The sequence below is a fragment of the Ornithodoros turicata genome, chromosome 2 (genome assembly GCF_037126465.1).
Source record: "Ornithodoros turicata isolate Travis chromosome 2, ASM3712646v1, whole genome shotgun sequence".
Classification (NCBI taxonomy): domain Eukaryota; kingdom Metazoa; phylum Arthropoda; class Arachnida; order Ixodida; family Argasidae; genus Ornithodoros; species Ornithodoros turicata.
The window spans coordinates 122922297-122947458 of record NC_088202.1 but is presented as its reverse complement, the minus strand read 5'-3'; the positions used below and the strand labels follow the sequence as shown (position 1 = coordinate 122947458).

Genomic DNA, 25162 nt, shown 5'->3' with positions numbered 1-25162 from the left:
GGGGATCACTGCAAGAGAATACAGCGGTGCGTGAAAAATATTAACGAATTTTTTTTACGGTGAAAACGTTTGTAGCGAGCCACGTCACTGAGAAGACAGATGAGTCCAGGTGCAACTCACGGGTCAGGAAGTTTCGCACCTCACCGCGAAGTGAGGCCACTGCTGCCGGGACCTAAAGGAACCTCGAACCACTCACCACTGCCCTGTTACATGCCCGTCAAACAAACGTGAAAGCCTAAAAACGTAACCAAGCCGCAGAGTCGGTACGTCGCCGATCGCGGCGCGACACGGACGGCACCTCACTCTAACGAACACCGCAACGAGAAACAGCGAGCAGTTTGCGAGCACAAACATTTTGAGACGCGGCATTCGTAAAATATGTGGCGTAACGTTTCTTCTTGGTTACAGAGGCAACATGAGGAGCTGCTTCTTACACCCATCCGAGAGATGTGCTCGAGGGTAGGCGGAGTATCGCAACATGGCATCCCACCACATAGAAGTCGCTTAACGGACCAGGGAGATCGTTGAACATGTGACTTCGGAACTATCTGTGCAATGCCCATGCACTCTAGCTGTGTCATTGTTTACTCTCCGACATGTGGGTGACTAACTAAACTACTAACTAACTAACAAAATCGCAAGAACCCAGGCAGCACAATGTACGGAAAGTCGAGTGCAATAGGGGTGGACGGTATGTTTCTTATCAATGTTTTTTAGTTTCACGAGTGTGTTCAAGGCCTTTCACCTACCCGTCCACCCCTATTGCACTCCACTTTCAGTAGGTTGTGCTGCCTGGGAAGCGTACTTCGAACGAACACCTTGTAATAGCTAGGGCGTGTATACGAAAAGAGTACCACAGACTTGCCATTCACAGAGATTCAAAGGTCCACCTCCTCTTCAAGCGTCCTGGGTGACCAAACTATGCCACACAAGCACGAACGCTTCTTCAATGAACAGTATATCAGACAGCTCCTCCACCACACAGAACACTAACTGCCTTAGATTTCAGTAAGGTAAAAAAACAAAAAAAAAACTGTTGAATAGCTGTTCCTGTGTGCTATGTCGGAACTCTCGTCAGCAATCACCACATACAACACCGCATCCAGCGCATCTCTTATTAGAGAGTGAACTGTAGTATTTCGTTCTGCATTCTACCGAGGAAATCTACTTATTTCCTTTTCTTCCCCTTTTTATTTTTTATTATTATTTTGTTTGTTTTTTTAGGCATGCCCCTAGACCTGGTACATTGGCTTAGTATAACATAAACAGCAGTTGGTTCGAGTAGCCCTCGTCCTCATCGTGACCGCGCAAGGCGAGATGTTGGCTGACCTTGGCAGACGACAATACTGCAAATAGAGCTGGGCGAGTATCCTTCATTCCGTGAAGCTTTGGACCCGTTCAGTAGCTGCTCCAAAGCGCCGGGAGCGCGCTGCTTTTTTACTAAACGGTGTCAGTCATTTACCGGTGATTTTCCTTGCAAGGTGGAGCCCGTTCTTAGGTAAAACACCGGTCGGTGGGCATGACGGGCTGGGAGTTTGGAATAGCTTCGGCTGACAACCGTGGTCTCTTGATGACATATTTGTTCATTCTGCATGTCAGGCTGCCGGTCCCTTCTCGTAGATTGACGTGCCAAGCACAGGGTGTCTCCAGTAGACCAGACGAGCGGCGAAGCAATACCTTCCCTAGTAGGTTCTGTTATGTTCTCATCCGTAGGTAGAAGGAAGGAGCGCCGTGCGCGCGCCGAAGAATCCTACTCTCCCTCGCCTGTCGCGAGACAACGCGGGCGCCGACTCCGGAATCTCTTAAACGTTTGGGTACATGCTACGAGGGTAGAATAAGAATGTTGAGCAAGTTTCTCAAGACACGTGGCGAAAGGAAAGGCACGTGACGTCTCTAAGAGGAGCCCGGGCGGTGGCGGCCGAGCCCTGCTCTCCCCCGCCCCCGGCCCGTAGTCTACACTGATGTCAATAGCCCACGTTCGAATAGAGTTATACAACGTTTCTGAAGTACTCTGTGTTATCGTCAATTGGAGGCGACAAAAGTAGTGCTCAATTGTGTATCCTCCGTCGCGGCTTGTCGTACCTTTCAATCTCCAGCAGGGCTTGTTTTTCTCCGAGAGTTCCGAGAAGTAAAATCTTACAGGTGTATCTTTCTCCACTACGCGGTACACTTCATTTTCAGCTCCGCGGGTCTCTCTATAAACAATCGAGGCTGCGACGAAAGTCATTCTTTTCTTATTTCTACCGAGTTCATTGAAGGGATAAAGAAGCTGTCGTCGGCGCCGATTGCAGTCACGCGCCAGCGACCTAAAGAAATCTATTATCATCCACCAAAAGGGACTATGGTAACTCGAAATTGATCGAAAATCTCCCGGGAAATCCTTGTGTTGGAGAGTCTGGCGCTCAGAATGGTGGTGAGGAGGTTCCGGATTGGGAAAACTCGTAAAAGCGTGTCTGTTGCTGCACCTTTTTGAGTTTTTTTTTTTTTTTTTTTTGCTCGAGACACTCTAGCGATCAAGCCTTATAGTGCAGGAAAGATAATGCATCGCTAAGGTCTCAATCGAGGATAGAGTCGAAAATAGAGTCGAAAAACTAGGTCGCAGCTTTTCTTCCGTACGTAGGTATTTGCTTAGCTAGAAGATACTCAGATAGAAGAAGGGATGAAGATACCCAGTCTTTGTTGGCGTTTGCAAACCTTCAAGGCTGGATAGAATACCGAAAACGGGACTCGTTATAGCGTACTTCCAAGACAATAAGTGGCTAAAACATCCATGAAGAAGTGGCGGTGCCATCCTGGGATCCGCCCCATGCATAAAAGTATTCTTGTACCAGGAGTTGAAGCTTTTGCAGTATCATATTATTTAAACGAGCGTAATCACCAGCATCGCATACCATGAAAACGTTCGCAAGAAAGTCGGTATACATCATCAGGAGAACCGCGCATACTCTTGCCTATTTGAACCTATTTTCTCCTTTTACTGCGTATATATCGGTGCTTTTGGGGGCATAAATGCCTGCCTATTTCGGGTCTTTTTAGTGTGTTAAAATCCGGGCCCTACGTACATAACCGTGGTTTAATCGCGCGTTATGGGAAATCTACTCAAGCGGTTGTCAAAACATTGACGGTGGGGCATGTAACTCCATCGTGAAAATACGTTGGAGCACACGGAAAGTAAAACCATAGACTTTGAGAATCTCCCAATGAGAATCGACAGCGCTCATCCAGCTTACAGTTAAGATCTTGCTTTCTTCTACAATTCCGCACGGTTTCCTTCTCTTACGCCTCTCTTAAGTCGTAAAACTTTTTGTGTTCGACGTGAAGAGGATTAAGAAGGAAACCCGCAAGATGCTCGCAAGTACTCGGAATATCATTTTCACCCATTTCACGTTTCTCAGAAGTTTCTTAGTGTCCCTCGCGTAGAAGTTACACTATAATACGTGCCACAGCCTAACAAAATTAGACATACACACGTCCCTCAGTGTCATACCGGATCTCTAAGACCCGTGCTTCTAAACACATAAGGGACTGCATCGTGTGAACCTGCTGCCCGGTTGCAGAGCATGCCAGGAGTTTCCGGTTCTGGATGGGCGATGTATGGGCCATTTCTGCTTGTTAATTTATTAGAATTTGATCGCTGATTTTAATGCTAAGTGTTGAATGCTAAGGCATAAATTAACTTCGATTCAGCGATGGAAACGTCTATGTTGATGATTCAAACAGCAAAGGCCTAACCTTGGGTCTTCAAAACAGATTGATTACATTATATTGTTTCGGTACCATTGTGTTGTTGTGCAATTGCGGCTGTACTACTTATTATTTTTGAGCACACATGTCCAAGGCGAGCTGTGTGCTGCATCCAGCTTTCACTCAGTCGTCCAAAGGCTGCTGACTACAGTGTCAACATATTCAACAAATAATCAAAATCGAATGAAAACGAAAAGAGAAAACTAATTATTTTGAACATCCGGGAAGTTTTCTGAAAATTCTGCAAGCATATACGTTTTCACTCTTCAGTAACTGATATGAAAATAATATAACTAAAAAAAAAAAACGTATAAATTTCACTCCCGAAGAAATCAAGATAACGTGCCATACGATGAATAAACCCCTATACCCGAGAAACGTCATCATGGCGTTGGTAGACAGACTGAAACCGAAACAGATCGGAAGGGGAGGGCTGGGTTCCACGAATCGCACTTGTTCGCTACCTCCTAGTGAAAGGAAAGTAGTACCGCAGGTCGCGTCCCTTTCAGGGACCATCGTATCCCCCCCCCCCCCCCCCCAAGACCGTGGCTTTCGGGCGCGACCTTGTTCGCCTCTAGCTTCCAGCGTAGTTCAGCTCTACCAAACTGGTGACGCTGTCGAACACTATGACGTCATTTGTTTACAAACAGGGACAAGTCTGTTCTCGGTCAGGCAAACAGAAATTCCCGTTATTCACCATTTCTGTTCGCGTTTATAATATCTTGATGTTGGTAGTCTTCATTCGTGTATCATGTAAAATATCATGTGATTTTTTTCCGTTGATTTACCAAATAGAGTGATACCCAGTCTCGCCGTCATTTGATTAAACCAACGGCCATTGGACATGTGTGCTAGCGCAACCTATAGTGCGTAACGCACATGTCCAATTGCCGTCAGTTTAAATGACCTTTGAGACTAAACCCTTAGACTTTGAGACTAAGAATAAGGAAGCCTTGTCTTGTGTTGTAGATTTGTTTGTTTGTCTCTTTGTCTTCACCCTAAAGTCAGATTATGTTGCCTATGCCAAGTTTACACCAGCTCACTTGCATAATCCTTTTATGCTCAACACATTATGGTACTGCCTGTGGGAACTGCACTCTCTGTTGAAAGAGCTTACGTTATCGGATTATTATCGCGTCAAGTTTGTGTGCACGTGACGTATGAATCAATATTAAATGTGAGCCTTGCCTGACGCAGAGAGCCAGAGGAAGTACATCATCATCACATCTGTGCTAGCAACCCTCATGATCGGTGTGTGCCTTGCTTCGTTCTTCGTTTACAGGTACTAAGGTTTCACGCTTCTTTGATATTCATCGCTTGTTATTGCCTCGTTTCGTATTTAGCGTTGAGTGGACCCCTGGGCTTTAAGACTCTGAATGGGGAATTATATTGAGCTTCTGTCATAACTTGGCATTGACCTGCAATGCGTACAGGGTACCGCAACTAACAAGATATATATATATATATATATATAAGATCAAAGCACTCTACGCGAATGAAACATGCTGAATGCAGTGGCCTGTCGTGAGTATTAGTCGCCAGTATTTTTTCATTGTGCCTAATTGATTAATTACATAAGATTACTTACGTATCTTTTAAAGTAGTGTTTTGAGGCCGAAGCGTCAGTTAGAAGCTCGTGGAGTGCCTCGGAAAAAAGTGCCGACCAAAGTGTTCCCAAAAACGCACGCTTTTTGTGGATTTTTGTTTTCGGCTGCAATAAAAATTAAAAAAGCCCGCTAAGGACACATACACACACAAATACAACGTGACAACATCCCCAGGGCTGATATCGCAGCGCGCGAGCACATTGTCACCCGGTATTTGTTTTTATTTCGCAAGCTTTCCTTGATGTATATTTGTAAATATTCACTACACAGAGCTTAGTGCACTAGCTGTGCAGTTGTGAGTGGATGCCTCCAAAATAATACCCTCGTGTAAGAATTTTGTCTCATTGTGCTAATTAACCCAGTTGCATGATTGACGAAGTACTAGGTTTCCGGTATTCCTACCATTACGAACCAAAGAAGGATTGCTTGATTGCGATGAAGTTCTATCCTAAGGGTGTCTTCACCGAGGAAGAAGTAGTAATTTTAGTGAAAGAGGCTCGAACGGAGACGGCACTATTCATTCCCATTCCGCACTATTCTTCCGGAGGACTTCCGCCAGAGCAAAGAATCAAACTAATTCTTTTTTATATGTGGATCGTTGCAAGAGGGACACAGTGCATTTCTTCCTGTTTTTTTTTCCCGTGAGTCAGCGAATGTCTCGTGACCCCTTTGCTTGTGTCAACGCCCGTTACACTGGAAGCATTTTGAAGCAAGTCAGTTATATAACGTCAGTGAGGAGTGCATGGCCTCTACGGAGAAATAGACGATTGATTAAGAGCCCCGCGTAAATACTGAAATGTTCTGGGAGCATTGCAAGAAATATATTTCACTCTGGAAAAGGCTTGACGGTTTAAGTGCCGTACGCCGACCTCATAAAACCACCGTTATCTTACTTCGTTCTAGGCACTTCAAACTAGAAGCTGAATTGGCATCAATGACATGGAAAGTCCGTTGGGAGGATATAAATCAAAACATTTCCCGAAGACAAAAAGGATTTGGTTCTCGCATGAGCATCACGAGGACGAGTGTTAGTACAGGCACTTTTCCGTGTATTTCAATTCATCGGTAGGGTCTTGGGGGCCGTTATTAAGCGAATGGTATTTTGCATTGTTTTACAGAGCAGCACGTCCTCCGAAACCCTGGATCTCAGAAATGAGAAGCAGCTGTTTATCCGGACCGGGTACTACAAGGTGACAGCGCACTTTTATCGTTAACAGACTTTCAATATTGGTACGAAGCACGAGCCGAGAAGGCTGCATGGGGACAGGGCTATTATTTATTTATTTATTTTTTATCGTTGTACTAAGAAATTACAAAAAATCACCACCTCTCACTTCTCTTCAAGCGTATTTGAAATTATCTATTAACATTGCATATATTTTTAATAACAACATTAAATGTCCTTTTTTCTTATTACAGGACGGCCTGGTGGCGATTAAGCCGCTGAATAAAGCTAGGATTGATATTACTCGCTCTCTTCTTCTGGAACTGAAATATGTAAGTACGTGCATGAGATTGCAAGCTTCATTAGCGCATGCAGAAACATCAACCTCCATTTTTTTCATAAGGGTAATTGTAGCAGTTTTGCCGCGACGCGACGTCTGTTTAATTTGATGTCTAATCTACAACTCGACTACAACGAAATATGTGTACTCGTTCGCAAATACGTTCGTTCGTGCATGACCCCGAACTTCTAAGTCTGAGCCCATGTTGCAATTCGCGGAGTTGTGGAAGCCGCCTAACGAGTTCGACAGGGACGCAAACGAACTAGGCTTAATTGGAGAGGTATTCTGTTTACCCTTTGAGGAAGCTAACAATTTTTGTCGTTGTATGGGTAACTTTGCAAATCATCCTGGCGCTTACCGTGGCACATGGGGCGTCCCAATGAAGGCTATCGAAGGATTCTCGCATGTTTTCTGTGCTGGGTAGTTTGCCGAGACTAATCCGAATCGTGGAGCAAGAAAGACCCCCCCCCCCCCCGCGCACTGCTCCCTCTTCTCTACCACCTTCCTGTCACCTCCTCTTTTCACCCTTCCCTTCTCTCCTCCCAAGCTGACCACACTTTCCCCGAACATCGCCTTCCCCCATCCCAATTTTTGTTTCATATAAAGACGTCTATCACGCAGAATGTATTACAGATTTTCTTGTGTTTTCTCATTCTGTTCCCCGTTTCCGCGCCACTCATCGAGAAATCATTTCCTAGCAACCATATTGCATGTGTTAGTGCGTTCTCGTAAGACCGAACGCAGTAAGCGCTAATCGAGAAGAAAAACAATACTGTGTGCTTTTTTATGGAGGGGAACTTAAACAACTAGCCAGTTCTTACTAGGAATGGGGATATATAGTGTTATTAGCTTCGTAAGGCAATAAAAACAAAAATAAATGAATGAATAGTGATGATGACGTGGGATGCGTTCCCGCTGTGGTCGCTGCATCCTACGCCACTTCAAAGAGGTTAATATGAGGGGATGAATTAGGGTGGAGCACAAGGAGATGACAGGTCGGAGGTTTAGAGTTCTTAGAGGAGGTCATTAGCTTGGAGGAAAGCAAACAGGGAGCGAAGGGCCCGCGGCACTGATGCGCTGGGGGTGCTCCATGAGCCAAGGCCCTTGGACAAGCAGAATGGTCTGTGGTCCAGAAGCTAAAGTTGGCGTCTGAGCACCCTGCAATAGGAGTAATTTGTTATGCACACCCGGCTCGCTCATGTTGTTATATATTTTTTCAAGAAGGTGGTTTACGTTTCATGTTTTCCGGATCATAAGCAAGAGCCAACCACTATATAGATGTAAGAGGTCAGGGTACTATCTTTGTGCTCTGTAACCACCCGACTAAATTTTTTTTTTTTTTTCAGTAATGAATCATTGCACTTGAGTTCAAAAAAGTTTGTCCTGGTAATGACTGCAGGATTCACTTTCAGAAAATACGAATCCAGCATTGTGCGACGGGTCGGGTGGTATGCTTTACAGTCACCATAATACTTGGAAGATACCATATGTACTCACTTTCCAATATTAAGGAGAGGTCAATCAAATGGAGCATTTAAAAACAATGTGGTCACGTGTCGTATTCTGTGATTAAAGGTAATGAAAGCATGGCTACTTATTCTCGCTGCCTTGCTGGACACATCGCCTATTTATCTAAAGTCATGACAGAAGATAGCCGGGAGAATAACTCGAGAAAACTGCCCCCCTATCCCCCACTCCTTCCTGCTGTCCTCTCTCCATCTGTCCATACCTGTACGCCGCTGATAGCCACAGTTGCTTCGCGACGCGAACACAGAATAAAAAAGTGGCTGTTGTAAATAAGACGAAAATTATCTTCGAACACAAAGGATGCGAACAACAAGCGCGAAGGAGAACCAGCGTGGAACGGACGTTTGTACAGTTTGAAATGGGCAATACTTCAGCGTCTAGAAGTATGCTGTGTGTTGGGAAAGCGGTACAGAGCCTGAGAAATAAAGCACATGTCTGTCTGATGAAATGCTCCCGCAGCGTTCATTAACGCGAAATGCAAAGGGTAGAGTGATATAAGCCAACCCTACCCAGCGTAGCCTTTGCATTTTTAGGACATGAACGCTGCCATTTTGCGCACGCGGTGGAAATGGCTTCATCACGTCATGTCTTATGGATGTCTTGTGGATACGACCTCGATTTAGATATGCCTTTTCCAATAGCACGATCCTCCGTTGGTGTTTGACGTATCATTTTCGAAACGCTAGCTCAAACTCTTTATTTATTTATTCTATTTATTTTTTTTTTCAAAATCTGCAGCACTACACTCAGCGCCAGACAATACGGTCATTGCAGCGGTTATAGAAATGGATGCGAACGAAAATATATAGTCTATATAAAGCATCTTACAAGACAGATTAATTTTATGAAACCGCGTAGCTACCTAAATAGCAATACAAATACGTCGTAGCTCTCTACACAACAATGCGCAATAACTGTGAAGTCTGACAACTTGAGAAAAAAAGACCAAAGTCGAAATAACTGTGTTAGATCAAAGACCTTCAGAGTCCCAATGGTTCTCTCAAACAAAATCACGGGTCTTTTATTCCAGGGAGCACCTTTCACATTATATCGACATGCTTGTTGCCGCAATGGTGGTAGAATACCTATTCTTCTCAATTCTTACGAGATATGAGAAAGATGAATTCGATACACTCGTACTTAGCGTCAAGTATTTCGTCAACGACCGGATTCCAACAATGCCCTGAGGGCAATTGCCATTGACCATGGATGTAACTCCGTGATGTCCAATATCTCCACGCAAGAAATGCTTTGAAGACGATTCTGTTCCCAATTGTTCGCGGATTTTGGAAGTATTTTTCCGATGGGCAACAGAAATGCGGGCAGTCCACATCAGTATGAAATATCCCTGTAGGTCGTTGGAGAATGCACTATCCTTGGTTGCGCTTAGCATAGCACTTCAAAGGAATGCGATACAGTTCTAATCAAGTGCAGACGTTTTCATTTGACATTGTCTTGAGCTAGTAGCCATTTGTTAACCATGACAGTTAAAAAGCAAGCGATAATACGGTAGTAGATTTACACGTATAGTGAGTTAGGCCATATATTTGTGTCCGACATGCTGCGTGTGCCGTAGTGTTGATAGTTTCGATCGCCTGGTTGCTCTGTAGCGTGCACGAGAAATCTCCGACGCAGGGTGCAGGAGAAACAAAGCAAGCTGATGGCATTCGGCTCCGTTCATCGGTAGGGCAGCATTTTAGTGAAATGCAAGAAAGCGACTGGTTTGTACAGTTTGTAACGCTACGATACGACCATGTGCATGTGCACTGCATAGTGTATATTAGTGCATATATAGTGTATCTTCTTTCGCTAAAGCGAGTACACCCCACAAAGCTGTCAAAAAAGAGACATTATGGGGAAGTAGGTTTTCCTGTTAGACTGGACGTTTAACAGAGATGGAAGATTCCGTTGGTGATACTGTGTACAGCTCCGAAAATTCCTCCCATGCTTCCTCATAATGTGAGTTGGCTGCCTCCCAGGACCTCTCCAGGAGGCCGTCGTTAACTCCTGAACCACCCTTCATCCTCAAAATTACTTCTTATCTTGAACGAAGCTGAAGACATATCACGCGGCCATCATCATCTGCGGCGTATTTTGTTTTCTGCTTTATTTTCTTATTTTTCATCTCACTTGTTTGTTTTTAGCTTTATTTTTCCATCCCGTGTTAACGCTGCGACGCAACTGTGGCTATGGGCGCCGTACAGACGTGAGCAGATGGTGAGAGGACAGCATGAAGAAGTGTTGGACAGGGAGGTATTTGTTTTTATGCAACAAATTCTGCGAGCTTCCGTTTATGGGCTCCAAACTTACAATTGGCGAAAGCTGTATACTTGTCTCGACTCATCAGTCTAGCCTGGTTTCTTCATCACTCCCAGTTCCCCTTGTTATACATGGATGTAGACCGGATGGCCAGGTACCACAAAGCCGTCTGCAATGATCTTATCACGTCATGTTAGCTATCAGGTCGCAACATTTCCGCTTCGTTTACTTTCAATCTATAATGATCCAATATAACCAGTACTACACGTCAATTGTGACAGCTGACAGCTTAACGCAGTGTCGTGAAGAAGACGAGGAAGAAATGTCGGAGCCAGAAACGTCAAAACGTACCTCCAGGGTGATATGTACGGTCAGTTGAGCGGATCCCTTCAGGATATGGCAGCTTCAAGAGCACATTTTCAGACACCTCGTCTTTTCAACGCATCGTAAAGAGCAATTTTAAATCCATTTCTGAAGCTGCAATTATGTGTATTTGGTCTGCCATCGCAGCTGTCAATTGTCCTCTAGATGGCTTTGTCGTATTGTGCTCAGCCCAACGATACGTTGTTGGGCTATTGCAGTAAATGGGGGAGTTAGGACGCATGCACCGAGCGGAAGGCGAAGCCTCATCGAACCGTGTCGCAAGATAGATAAGAAGCCGCGATGACAGCCGAAGCCTGTTATTGCGTTTCCGCGGACAAAAACATGACATGAGAAAACTTGGGTCCCGTCCATAAGTTTGGCATGATCGATAGCGTACCACTTGCGAAAGCTAGAATGAAGAAGGCATGATACTCAGAAATAATAACAAATACCATTCACCATGAGAGAGCATTGGAAAAGGAATCCGAAGGGGTTGTTGGAATTCAAATGTCAGTGAATTCCACATCCATGTTCCGGTATTGTGCCCTCTGGTAATTTCATACAAGCGGATAAAACGATTGAAATAAAAATGAATGGACGTAATTCTGGTGGTTGAGACGCATCCGACTTACCGTTGTTGTAGCGTAAGGCTAATGTTCATCGAGGCGGACTGCCAGCCAGCTGGGGGTCTCTCCGCCTGCGGAAACTCCGAGACAAAATACTGATTGGCGTCTGAAGCAGATGGTAGAGTGAACAGAGTTCTGTCGAGCGTCCCTTCCGATTGTTCGTGTCAGTAACGTTAAACCTTAAAAGAAGCGCGTAAAGGAATACCGTATTTAGCTCTCCTGTATCGTTTTTTGTATAGCTTGTGCACACGTGAAACGTCCGCTGTACGAAAATTCAGATTTCTAAAACATTCTAACCCGCAAAAACAAACCAATCAGAATATGTAAGGCGAGTCCTGAAACATGACATTGCTCTCTTGCATTACACATGCGATGGGTTGGGGAAAAAATGAAGACACATGTGACTACGCCGTAGCTACGTTAATGTCTCCCAACAGTAATAAAAGCGTAACATTATTTTGTTCACACTATACGGCCGATACGCGGTGAGATGTAGAATTTTTTCGGAACTATTCCACATACTTGGGATGATTATTACCAGTCGGCAATAGAAACAAAATAAATAAGACAGGGAGAGAAGAAACTTCACTTATGTCTCATAAACATTCGCCACAAAGGGCCTAGAAGCAAGGCCGGTGGTTCCTTTCGTGAGGAAAGACCATGCAGATATCTTGTTGCAAGCATGTTTGTCCTTCCTTCTGCGTTCCCTCCTCAGAACATCAATTTCCATCGTGTTCCATGTATCTGTTCCACAGAATGTAAATTACGTTCGCCCAGCAATGCAGTTGGAAAAGCGAATTTCAGACATATCAATACGCACACAATGGCTTAGCGATTCCTTGTCGAACTAAAAGCTAGCATCACAGCCCATATTACTCCGTATTTCTGATGCGCGCTGCAAGTGTGAACTAAGAAAAACACTGGAACATTTTCAGATACATGCGAGAAAACGCAGTTTGATATTTCTCCTTCTTTATTTTTATTTTTTTTACACCGTCAGCTGGTATGCGCATACCCACTGCTGATCGCGTGGTCCGCGTAGCTCCGCACAAAACTAGTATGACGTACATACAGGGTGTCCTAGGAAACGTATCATTGAATAATAAAACTACGCCGCCTAGACTGATGCGGTCAACGGCATATGTTCCTACTAGGTCTTTGCCACCTCCTGATGTGAATGTCATGTACCGTAAGGTTTATTATGTAAATTTTTGCAAACTGAACTCGAAAATTTGACAAGTGAAGGTATCCTTTTTTACCCCACCAATGTGAAGAGCGTGCTGAATTTACTCAAATTCATGATAATTGACAGGGATATTGAGGAACTATCCCATCGGAAAAAATAGCCGAAAATCATGCTCTTCGGCACACGAAGAGCATTGCGCTAGATGACTTTTTTGGGCGTCAGTCCGACGAAAGGAGGTTGCAATCCCAGCCCACAGAGTGATAGTAGAAACAGAGAACACAGGCATGGCTTATCGCATTCGGCTTAAGGTGGAACATGCCTTCCCTCTACCAATATCAAGCAACCATGACTTTTCTTAGTATCACTCTCTGGTCTCGGTGTGCGGCCTCCTTTCGTCGGACTGACAAGACCGCGCTAAAAAGGTAATTAAGCGCTATGCTCTTGGTTCCAAGAAAAGCATGATGTTCGGCTATTTTTTCCGATGGGATATATCCTCAATATCCCTGTCAATTATGATGAATTTGAGTAAATTCAGCACGCTCTTGACATTGGTGAAGTAAAAAAGTTCACTTTACTTGGGAAATTTCCGAGTTCAATTCGCAAAAAATTACATAATAAACCTTACGTTAGATAACATTCACATCGCGAGGTGGTAAAAACCTAGTAAGAACAAATGCCGTTGACCGTATGATTCTAGGTGGCGTAGTTGTTTTTTTGTTTTTTGGGACACCTTGTATATGTATTGTATGTATTGAAGGATAAGGAGGCAAGAAGCGCCGGTTTAATGCTCGGAGACCGCGTCGTTCATCGCGGGAGAGGGCGAAACAGCTGTGGCGTGACAGGAAAGCGCGCAGAGGGTGACAATTACCGGATTAGGTGTGGCGCCTGGAGAGGAGGCCATCACGCAACCGCGACGCCTCCTGACGGTGGAGTTCGCGTGCTTTGACGACAAAGTTCGCGCGGCAGGAAAAACCGCTGTGGCACGATGCCGAATGCTCGCTTGCTGCGCTACATGGCTACTACTACATCGCTACTGCGCTAGCTTGTTGCGGGGCTGTCAGTATGGCCAGATAAGGCCAATACGTTGTGGTCAAAGACGAAATGGACAAGCAAGCTTTGGAGGCTACCACTCTTGCTTTATAATAACCAAATACATTAGGAAAGTTTAATAACCACAAATACAAACGGTTTTTAGTCTTTTTAGTGAGGTCTTACATTTGCGACCAAAGATTTATGGCCAAACATTGCTGCCAAACATTACGTGCCTATTTAGTAGAATGAACGCGGAGGTATTGTGTGGTCTGGCTACACTGCGCGGCGACACAGTCTAAGCCGAATGCGTCGCTGCTCAAACTAACATGAGGTCCTCCGTCGCCTCCCTCTACTCAAGAAGAAATTATCGCTGATGAACTTCATAGAGCTCAACAAGAACCACAACGAAATAATAATACTAAATAAATAAATAAAAAGAATGGAACAGGAAGAGCGCACGAAGGCGGAAGTCAGGACCAGTAGTGAGTCCTGATTGGCCATTTTCCGGGCGCCGCCTGCTGGATGCTTCCGGTAGTGTCGGATGTCGAACGCAATTTTCTGGCTTGGCTAGATCGACGTCGTGCGACGTATTTTTTGACGCCGGTGGTTTAGCGAACGACCCCGCTGGTGAAGTTCGCGGACTGTTCGTCACATATCCTCTCCTTGTATCCCGGCCTTTACAGGAGTCGTAGCCGTCCTTGTAAAACGCATTGCGCAGTGCATCCTCCTTCAGTGCTCGCTGGAATGATTCGCTCCCAAGGCGCTCCCGCGGAGGCCATGCGGCGATCGAGAGACCGCTAGCGGAAACGCCTTGCGCAGAAGAGCGAGAGGTTCACCCCGAGTGCAGCAACAAGCTTCCCTTCGTTAGAGACATCTACGTGAACGTTTCAGCGGGCAAGAAAACCGTGTTCCTAGAAGACATGCCCGAGCAACTAGACCTCACACTATGCACGAACGTCCGCAGATCCACCACCAGGCACCAAGTTCATGCACGATCCGTGCATGAACTTGGTCTTTGAAACCACCCTCTTCGTTCAAGGCACCACTCATCCCCCGAACCATTTCAACAATCACAAATCAATAGTCATCGCACTTAATTACACAGGCACTTTGTGTACAAACTTTAACACGTCCTCACTCAACCACACACAACTGAGGCTGGAATTTACGTTGCAGGACTCGTAACCGTCCTCGTACTTTTATGTTTTTCGCTTTATTCTTCTGTTCGATAGAGCTCATTTATGAGACGGATTCTGATCGAAGATCACCATATACATGCTTCCGCGAAATGCAATTTAAAATAAACAAATGAATTTCCGGTTCATCTGGGTTTCGATCGATACCCTTTCTACCTCTTCCTCTTTTTTTCTTTATGTCGCGCATTTTCAGTTTCGGGCAAGCAGAGCGGTAGTATAAGGAAAGAAACACATAAGCCGAATTTGTAACGCTACCAACCTTAAATGTATAGACTGAAAAATGTAGCGAATATAGCAACGCCGCTACGTACAAGCAGGGATGGAGAGTATTTACTATTAAAATACTATTTAAAATATAAATACATGTATTTATATTTTGTATTTAAATACAGTCTCGAAAAATGTATTTATAGTTATATTTAAATACCAATGTTTGGGTATTTATTCTTGTAAATACTTTATAAATATTCTTAAATACAGTACACAGGGTGTTTGCTCTAACGTGACCAGATATTTTATTTAAGGCGAGCGATAAAAGACAAACGAGACTTTTCAGCTACCTGACTAAGAAACAGGAGCTACTAGTAACGCAGTTGTTCATTTGTTAATTGTCATTTGTTAATATCCGCAATTTGCATCGCCCCGTATCGTTGATCTTGTGTTGTGTATGTTATGTGTGTGTTGTGCTTGTTGTATAGTACCATGTGAAATCCGTGTAGTAAATCTCTCCCACACAACAAGTAACGCAGTACCTGTTTCTTACTCAAGCAGCAGAAAAGTAACACTTGCTTTTCGCTTGCTTTAAATATAATTTCTGGACACGTTAAAGCAAACACCCGGTATACTGACTCATATCTTAAAGTCGCCTTGCTTTTGACCTTTCGGGAAGAAGGGCATGTTTGGGGCGGAGTATGCCGTGTTTGCGCTAGCATGCGCATGCGACAAACCATTTTAGATGGCAAGTTTTTCACTGTTGTTGCGGACAACGGTCGCTGCTACCCAATTACCTTGCTGTACGAAGCATCTTCGTCAAATTTAATTCAAGCATTTTTTCATCGGCACTTGTGGAGGTGCTGTTCTCCTTTACGAATTTGATTGTACGGCTGAACAGAATATGCCTAAAAGATGCTGTCTTCAAGAAACTTCTAACATTAAAATCGCCATGAAAATCTCACAAAGAAATGCTATTGTTCGTTGCTGATTTGTCGTTATGATCATCGTTATTTCTGTAATTCCAGATGACATTTTCCTCACAGTATTTATGGTAGTAGTTACGGCGTTTAAATACTGTATTTATATTTTGTATTTAAAGTTAAAATGTTGAAAAGTATTTATAGTATATTTATCTTAGTATAAGTAAGAGTATTTAAATACCCCTTTCAACAAAGTAGTTTGTATTTATATTTAAATACTCAATAAATGTATTTATGCCCATCCCTGCGTGCAGCAATGAAATACAGTGACCCGAATCCAATCGGAAACCTTCACGCCTACTTCTACAGCTTCTCACGCTGGCACCAGTTTCATTGACAGCGTAAATATCACTATACCGATCTGTGCCGGTATCGGGAAAACTCTACTGACTGAGTAATCCAAACAAACCTGATAAACTTGAAATACTCACTAAATACATATTTTTCCATTCATAATTGTGGCGGCTTGTATCATCAAGTATTCATTTCTGTCGAACAGCCACCATCAGGCCCCGCCCTAGCAGCAGAGCACGTTGGCAAACCTCGCTCCACGTTATGCATACCGATCCCTTACCAACGTGCGTTTGCCGTCATTGCTCTAATATTAGCGAGTTTTTGTGCATTGTACGCTATCAACTTTGCGTACGAAAGGGATAGCGTTGGTTGTTCCGTGCACGCGCAAAACATAAAGAGAGCTTCGCGCATTGCGCAGAACCACCACGCTATCCCTTTACGTACGCAAAGGCTATAGCGTACGATGCACTAAACTCACTATTATAGAGTGCCTATTAGTAAACCGTTTATAACGTGATCCGCGTGGAACAGTGTGAACCGGAAGCAATCAGTGGATAAGATTATGTGTCACGCACGACTGCAGTTGGTCCCGATAGGCATAATAACTTTACCAACGTTTTGCTAAAAGTGCCTATTGAGTATAGCGCGGAACGGTAGGCTACTGCCAACAGTCGAGCAATATTGACCGAAAGCAGCAGATATGAGCAGTCACATAGACCGCTTGAGACGATTCTTTTTCTTTTTCATTTTGTCACTGACAGCAAAAGATATGAGCAGTCACATAGCCCGCTTGAGGCGATTCTTTTTCTTTTTCATTTTGTCACTGACAGGGCCTGTACAAGCGGTATTGCAGATCAATACCCGATTCTGACACAATCTTTGGTACAAGCGGGGAAATCGAGACAATTGCCGGCGGGTAACAGTTTCTGACAGGTGGTGTTGCTCTGCCTGTAAAACTGGAGTGTCTTAGACGTGGCGATGTGAATTCCATTCAGAGGAAAGATGCCGTGATAATGAAGATCCAGCTTTCTTGTGCCACTCAATGCCGTTCTACAGGCAGTAATTTTAGTTTATGTTACTTGTTAGTGAGCGCCTTGATAGATCGTTATTCAGGCACAGAGCCATCAGAGAGGCTGATTTCCGAAAATTTGGAACGAGCGCGAATTCCCCCTTGCTGATCGACATCTGATTTTATATTGCAGCCGTTCAATGTCGTAACCGTACATCCCACTACATCATCATTACTTATTTGCTGTTGTTGTTCGTAACCGTGACAACAGTTTCTTTTATTCACGCCACCACAAACTCATGGCAAAGAACGCTTGTCATGCCATATACAGTACAGTGCCGGATACAGTGCGGTGAATTACACTGTCACTTGCGGCGAATGTACCGTGACAGATTCCCTGCTGAAGAAACCACCTTAAACCGCACTAAACATGCACGCCCAGTTGCCCCTATGCAATAGTTTGCAATTGAATGCACAATGAACGATGAGTTCACTATGCATTCCCTTTCCCAGGCCTCCCTTCACATGTTCTTCCGGATTGGCTTCCGGAAAGTGGAAAAACCGGTAAATCTGTCACTCGTGCTAGACAAAGTCATTTTATTCAACGATGGATCGTCGCAAGAATCCTCACAAAGCCGAGTTATGTATGCAGATATTTGTGGAGTAGATTTACAAAATTGTATATTTTTTATTTCTTCTTTTTACGTTACTGTTGCACATGTTGAAGGAACACGTCTGCGTGGTGTACATCGTATGACGAATAGCGTCTAACCGTAAGCTTACGATTGAATTATTGAAAAGTGATTCACTTGAAGACCACCGAGACTCTGTGAGACTTGACGGGACCAGAATCACCTGTTCTCTTCTTCTACTTCTTCTCTGTTTTTTTTTCTCGTTGTTTTGCTTTTCTCGTATTTGTGCTGCCTTCTCACTAACGTTAACCATCTCGCACATTGCATCTGAATATTTTCTTAATTCACGGAAGAGCACCGGGGTGAAACCTAGACGTGTTGGACCGCGCGTGTTGGACGTGTCTGCCGCGATGGCTTTGCATATGCGCTGATGCTCGAAGGTTAAATGATTTGAGGATTCCAAACGTCCCAGCGTCCCATTTTCACCAAACATATTGGTAGGTACGTTTAGTTGCCTCTCTTACACACACACACACACACACACACACATAAATGGGATGATGATGTGGTGGGTCATTCACCGCCACTATGGCGGTACACTGCACCATTGTGCTTGTGGAAGGGATGAGAAAGTGATGATGATGGAGAGATGTCCTTTTAGAGTTCGTCCATGAGTCGAGCGCTGGAGACGAACTCAGTAACAACCCGTAGGCCTTGTATCCGATGTGAGGGGTTCCACCATGGCCCGAGAATTTCGGCAAAGTGGAACCGGCGTGGATCGACGCGTTGCAGAGAAGTTTCCATGAGGGCACGCTCGCAATCGTACTGTCTGCAGACCAGGAGGATGTGATAGAGGTCACCGCGCACCCCACACATGGAACAGAGGCTGGATGCGCCGACACCGAGGAGGCGTTTGAAAGACGGCGTAAAAGCCTCATTAAGTCACATGCGGTGGAGGACTATGGTAAAGGACCGTGGCATTCGGCGGGGAGAGTAAGGGACAATGTGAGGTTAACGGAGTAAAGCAGAGAGTGGGGGGGGGGGGTGATGTCATGCTGCCTTTGAGAGTGCATCTTGGGGCCAGTGAAGCTTGAGACGAGCTAACGGCGATCCCCCCCGAGACAAGATGATGGGGACACGAAGGGCGTACTGATGCGCGCCTGCGGCTGTTCGATCTGCGTCCTCATTTCCATTGATGCCCACATGACCCTTGATCCACTTGAAGACGATAGAGTGGGCCTGTGCGCTTGCTTTCTTATATACTTCCGGAATTTCAATGCCCATAGGGCTGAGGGGGCCCCGAAGTCCCATAGTTTGCACACACTTCAGCGCAGATCTGGAATCCGTAAAAACGACCGAATTTTCCGCAGTGCAAAACGAATAGCATAACGCTCAGCGCATATTGACGATGTTTTATGTGAGAGATAATAGATAATAACCTGAATAATAATAAATAAACCCTGATAATAATAATAACCGGAAATTGACTCGGAGGGAATGACAGAGGCGGACGACCAACTTCCCCTCGTGGTTGAGCTGTCCGTGAATACTGCTGTGGAAGGTCATAACACAAGCTCATCATATCCAGAGTGGGCTGCTTCGTAACGCATGCAGCAACGTCGCCTTTCTTCGTTGTTAGGCCAGGTACGGACAGGGAGATGCCCGGTGCCTGAAAAGTCAAAGGAGGAGTGCTGGGAGCTGTGGGTGTGACCACAAAGCAAGGTATACTACACTCTGAACCAGGTAACGCATATGTTACGGTTAAGTACCGCTTGGCCAGGAGGTACATTTTTTTAAAAATGTACCTCTTAAATTTAAGAGGTACACGCGTCCTCAAATGTGATACATGCAACGCATATTTAGGCCTGCCCGTCGGGGTGGTTCCCCTCCTCTACGATATATTGACAGCCCCAGGAAGCTACGCTGTACGATAAATATCACAAACAAATACCTTTGTTCGAAAATTACATCCTTTTCAGGGGTGACGCTTGTCGATCGCGAGCGTGCATTGTCATGATGCACAAACGCCGAACACACGGGGCACTACGTATATGGATGAACGCTGACCCCTGCATCTTTCCTTCACCATTGCGGCTGCTCTGTGGTCACGCTTCCTTATCTTCTCCACACCTTTGGACTCCTGTTCTTCCCCAACTTCAGTTTCTTCTGCAGAATGTAAAACCAACCACAAAAGATGATTGACTCACCCATATACGACATCGCCTGGATGTAACCTAGGAAAAGATACAATGTAAAAAAAAATCCAACAACCGAAATAGCCTGCCTGAGAAACATGCCTACTTGCTTGTGTAACCCAGGTATAAAGTGCAATCTAGGCTTCTCTAATTCACGCATCAACGTTCGTGCATGAAGCGCAAAGTTCGTTGTCTCCGTTCCTCAGTCGTTGTGTCCAGCCTGCCGGTGATCAGGACCACTGGGAGTCAGAGCGAAGATGAACGAAAATGCCTCATACGGAAAAATAATTACTTCATAGGTATAATACGCACCTTAAATGACTCCGATCTTGAAAGCGTCGAACGAGTTTCTTTAAAGACTGAACAGACTCGTCCTCGCTCCCCGACGTTTCAAAACAAACTGATTTGCCAGCGGTTGCAAGAAACGCATTCTTCCCAAACGTGCGATCCCTCATGGTCACGGGTTCTAGTTATTGCGCTTCTTTGATAGAATGATTGTGCAGAACAATTACGGCGCTACCGCATAAGGACATTTAATGCCTGGTTTTCGGAATCACGCGAAATATTTTGCAGCACATGGAGGCCGTGGGAAGGCGTTCGTACGCATGCGCCGGAAACACGCGGTACACATGAGGTACAGCTGCTAGACCGCGCTTAAAAAGGTACCTAGCCGGTATGGATGGGGTGTCGGAGCCCTTGTACCGCTTGAATTTCGCAGTGGTCACGAACTGTACCTGCTGGTTGAGGACCGTACCTCATGTGCACCGCTTGGCCAAGGTGCGGGTCCTCTTTCATGCGGTACATATCTGGTGCCGGATTTAGAGTGTAGACTTCAGGTGAGAGACACATGGATGTACGCTGCTCTGCTTGCGTCTCCGGCGCTTCATAACTAGCGGGTGCCGCCGATGGTGAGCAAGAAGGCGGAGGCACTGCCAAGACATCTCCCCGTAGCGAAGAACTTCAAGCGGGGCTTTCTTCGCCTCAGCAATGACCCTATGTGTCTCTGCCGCTCGAGGGACTCCCAGGCACACTCGGAGACTTCGCGCATGGGGGCGCTGAAACTTATGGACTGAAAAGGTAGGAGACCATTCAATACAGACTGTGTGCAAGTGACCCGCGAACCAAAGCCCGGTGCACGGCCAAAAGCGGCGTCGTGGCACTGCCCCACTTCATGCCTGCTAGATAGCTGACCACTGCAATTCATCTGTGGACCTTTGATTCCAAGATCGCTATGTGCTTTACCCAAGATAGGCTGCCGTCTACCGTGACACCGAGGAAACGATGAAAAGATGCACACCTCAGCTGCACATCAACAACTGGAAGAGGGAAGGGATGCATATTCCTTCTCGTAAACGGGAGTACCACGGACTTTTCAGTCGAGATGTCCATGCCGGCCGGCTGGTTGGCACCTCGAACATCAAAGTAATACAAAACGTGATCGTAGCACGCAGCTGCGATAATTATGAATGTTATGGACGACTCTCTCGAGTGAATCTCTGCCTCGTCCCAACGTCTACAACGTGCTAGATCAGCGGCATTACCCAGCGGGCTAAGGCGTCCTGCTCGTTGGTGGTAGCGAAGGTCGTGCTGAAGACTGAGAGATGGTGGGTTCGAATCCTACCACCGGCTCTGCTGTCTGAGGTTTTCCCTGGGTTTTCGGAAGACTTTCCAGACGAATGTCGGCAGAGTTCCCCCTGAGGTCAGCTCAGGGGCCCCATTCCGAGGTGCCTCGCTCGCGCAGTCGAGTCGTTTTTGCAAGCGACGGCACGTGGTGTGTGATGTCATCGAACGACAGCGCCGAGAATTTGGTATTCCTGTGCTTCCAGACGAGCAGCGCGTGCATGATCCTGTCGTTCGACCGATGCGCACGTTTGTTCAGCGGGGAGAGCCCAGCAGAAGGGAACGTGAAAAAGAGCAACTTTCAACACGAACCACCAGAATAGGACTGCCGCCTCGTTCCGACCCTCATAAGCTAGCAATGTGTGTAATGTTTTTTTTTTTGTTTTTTGCTACATTCTATAGCGGCTTCCCGCTCTAGCCAATTTTTCCACGGCTGACAGTGAATACATGCAGTGAAAAGCAGTCGGAGGTACGGAAGGCAAAGGCAAAGGAACCACTGCCAACTTCCCAATCCGTTGAGCAGCTACAACATGTAGTTCCGGACCACCGACGGTGTCGCTAGGCGGAGCGATCGAGGCGGCGGGAACGATACATGCCACTTTTGGTATTTCGGTTTACGTCTAACGATCGCGCGCTTGGGTTATTTACCATCGTTCAGCCCGTCGACGTGTTCAACGTCACTGTCACGCGCATCCCAGAAGATGGCGACAAAGCGATTGCACGAGCGCGTTCGCAAATATCACTTTGTGCATTTGATATAAAAGCAAACATAGGCAATAAAAGACGACGGAAAAAAGAAAAAGAAAGAAAGAAACAAGCTGTGCTTCTTTTTTTTTTTTTCGTATAATTTCCTCTATCTGCGAGGGACTCACCGGTACGCGCTTCACGTCCCACCTCGGAGCAGTTTCACATTGTGCTCGACTATGTGGGGGAGCACCGTAATCTCTTTACGGGTGGGCTGTCCGCTGGCTATACATCGCAAGACAGAAATAGGGAGTGGTGCGAGCTGACTACACGTTTGAACGCCAGCGGTGGTGCAGTGAAACCCGTTGAGAGGTGGAGAAAGGTGCGTAAATTAGCATCAGATACGAAACACCAACGAAAATCTCAAAATTCGCGGCAGCAGTGACGACTGCAATATACCCATCCTCGGCCCTTGGGACACCGCGGCCCACTCCAGGGCGGCCTTACGTCATGTAGTTGGCTGTTTGGCACAGCGACAGGCCTAAAGAACTCATTAGGGCCCCAGCAGCGCTCTCGGACATTACCACCATCACGATCACGTTCATCATCGCCATGGCTGCTCCGATCATTCCCGTCATCTCTCATCGTCATCACTCATCATTGTCACCACTCATATCAGACCCCCTAGCTATGGGGTAGCGTTCCACTCCTAGAGTGGAAAACCTCCCCCCTTTATCATCAGAATATATATGTTGTTGTTGTTGCAATATACCACTGCTTGATTGAAGTTGTGTTCAATGGGAACTTTTAGACGTAGACCGACTGGAAAAGCGCCACCAAAGCCAAGGCAGCTCGCATCTCACACCACACGCTGGGGACGGGAGGAGGTCCTCCCTCCGAAAGAATCGCTCTCTGAGCTGGAGGAGCGGCTCGCCTCTGTGATAGGGCAAGTGGCGACGACCAGGATGCTGGAGACTTGGGATACGGGCACTGCTGGCCTCGGAGTCCGCATCAACGGTCATTTATATGGCATCGCCCGAGGCCGCTTCTGCCTCACAGAGCGATGAAGGCAGGTCGACGTGTACATAGGTTCCGACCGCGTTGGCTTCGATAGCAGCCACGCGAAGTAATTGCAGCCATCTCCGTTGAATGCTCTCGGCTAATCGACAGGCCAAACGACTGGGTCCGAGCAGTCGCTCGTGCACCGACACTCAGCCGATAGCGTCGTTCACAAGCGACACGTTTAGAAGGCAAGGAAATACCAAATGCTCGGTGCAGTCGTTCCGTGACATCACGCATCACGTGCCATCGGTTGCAAACAACTCGCTAGCTCGTGCGGTGCACCTCGCGATTCAAGCACGCCGCGCCTTCGGAATATCAAAAGTTGCATGTTTCGTTCCCGCAATGTCGATCGAGAGCGAGCGATCCTACCGACAGTGTCGGTCACGCGCAATCGGTAGCTCGAAATAGGGCCCCAGGACACATACTAACCCCCGTCCCCCCACTAATTCCTGCTGTTCTCTCTCCATCTGTCCACATCTGTATGCCGCTCATAGTCACAGTTGCTTCGCGGCGCTAACACACACAAAAAAAAACGTGTTGGCCTGTTGCAAACCAGGATATCCAGCTGGTCTAGAGTACTGGTCTTCCTCCGAAAGTGACCAACGCATGCTTGACGGGATTGAGGCTCTGGCACGTGCGAATCCAGACAACGGATTACAAGGGGCACCCTTTTACGCAAATTGCTCTCCAACGATGCAGACCTCGTGTGCACGAGAGCTGCTGTCAGGAAGTTAGTCTCGTGGATGCGTCTAAAACGTTCTGTAAAAATTGGGCGTTTGGAAGCGTGTGAACAATGAAACCCCCAACTTTCAGTACCAGCGTATTTTATATATATGTTTTTATCCATGGCACGAATTAGCGTTGTTTAACCTGTAGCGTCGTTTAACTTGTTCTCTGGTGTGGGATGAGCAGTGACGTCGACGTTATTCCGCTCACTTTCGGTGTCTAACAGTCATTGGAACGGACCATGACTGGTTAAGCTAGACCGGTTTCATTACTGGCGCGACGTTCGTCCTATTTCATCATGTGTCCTCTGTTTCAAATTAAAGCGTACGTGCAGTGTCATGCGGCTTGTAGCTAACTTTATGTTGCGCCGCGACGGCGTCTGGTCTGTGATCGTCTTGCGGAATGCTGTTTCTGGTTAGCGTCGGACGTGTTCATACATCCAGGAGCGTAACACAGTGTTCCACGCAACATGGTCACGTCACGACTCACACTGGTAAGCCAAAGTCGGTGTATTTACCGAGGACTTTTCACTTAGTATATTGCGATGCAACGCCAAGCAGACGGCCTCGGAGGCAATCGCCTCCGCTGCTCTCCCATTCGTGCGCCTAGTTTACGTCATCATCGTGTTAGCTGCATAAGGAGTGCGAATCTTTAAAACTCGTTTATTTAATATGTAAGCTGTGTTCGGAAGAGAAACTTGGC

At 46.0% G+C, this 25162-nt stretch overlaps 1 protein-coding gene across 1 annotated transcript in view; it reads left to right on the top strand.

The window, feature by feature from the left end:
- The window catches only part of LOC135386030 (atrial natriuretic peptide receptor 1-like), a 378177-nt gene that overhangs the window by 297323 nt on the left and 55692 nt on the right, over nt 1-25162 (top strand). Inside the window, exons 7-10 of the mRNA XM_064615739.1 lie at nt 4942-5026; nt 6255-6378; nt 6470-6541; nt 6771-6848. Coding sequence (XP_064471809.1) covers nt 4942-5026; nt 6255-6378; nt 6470-6541; nt 6771-6848 — 359 coding nt within the window. The remainder of the gene's footprint in view (nt 1-4941; nt 5027-6254; nt 6379-6469; nt 6542-6770; nt 6849-25162) is intronic.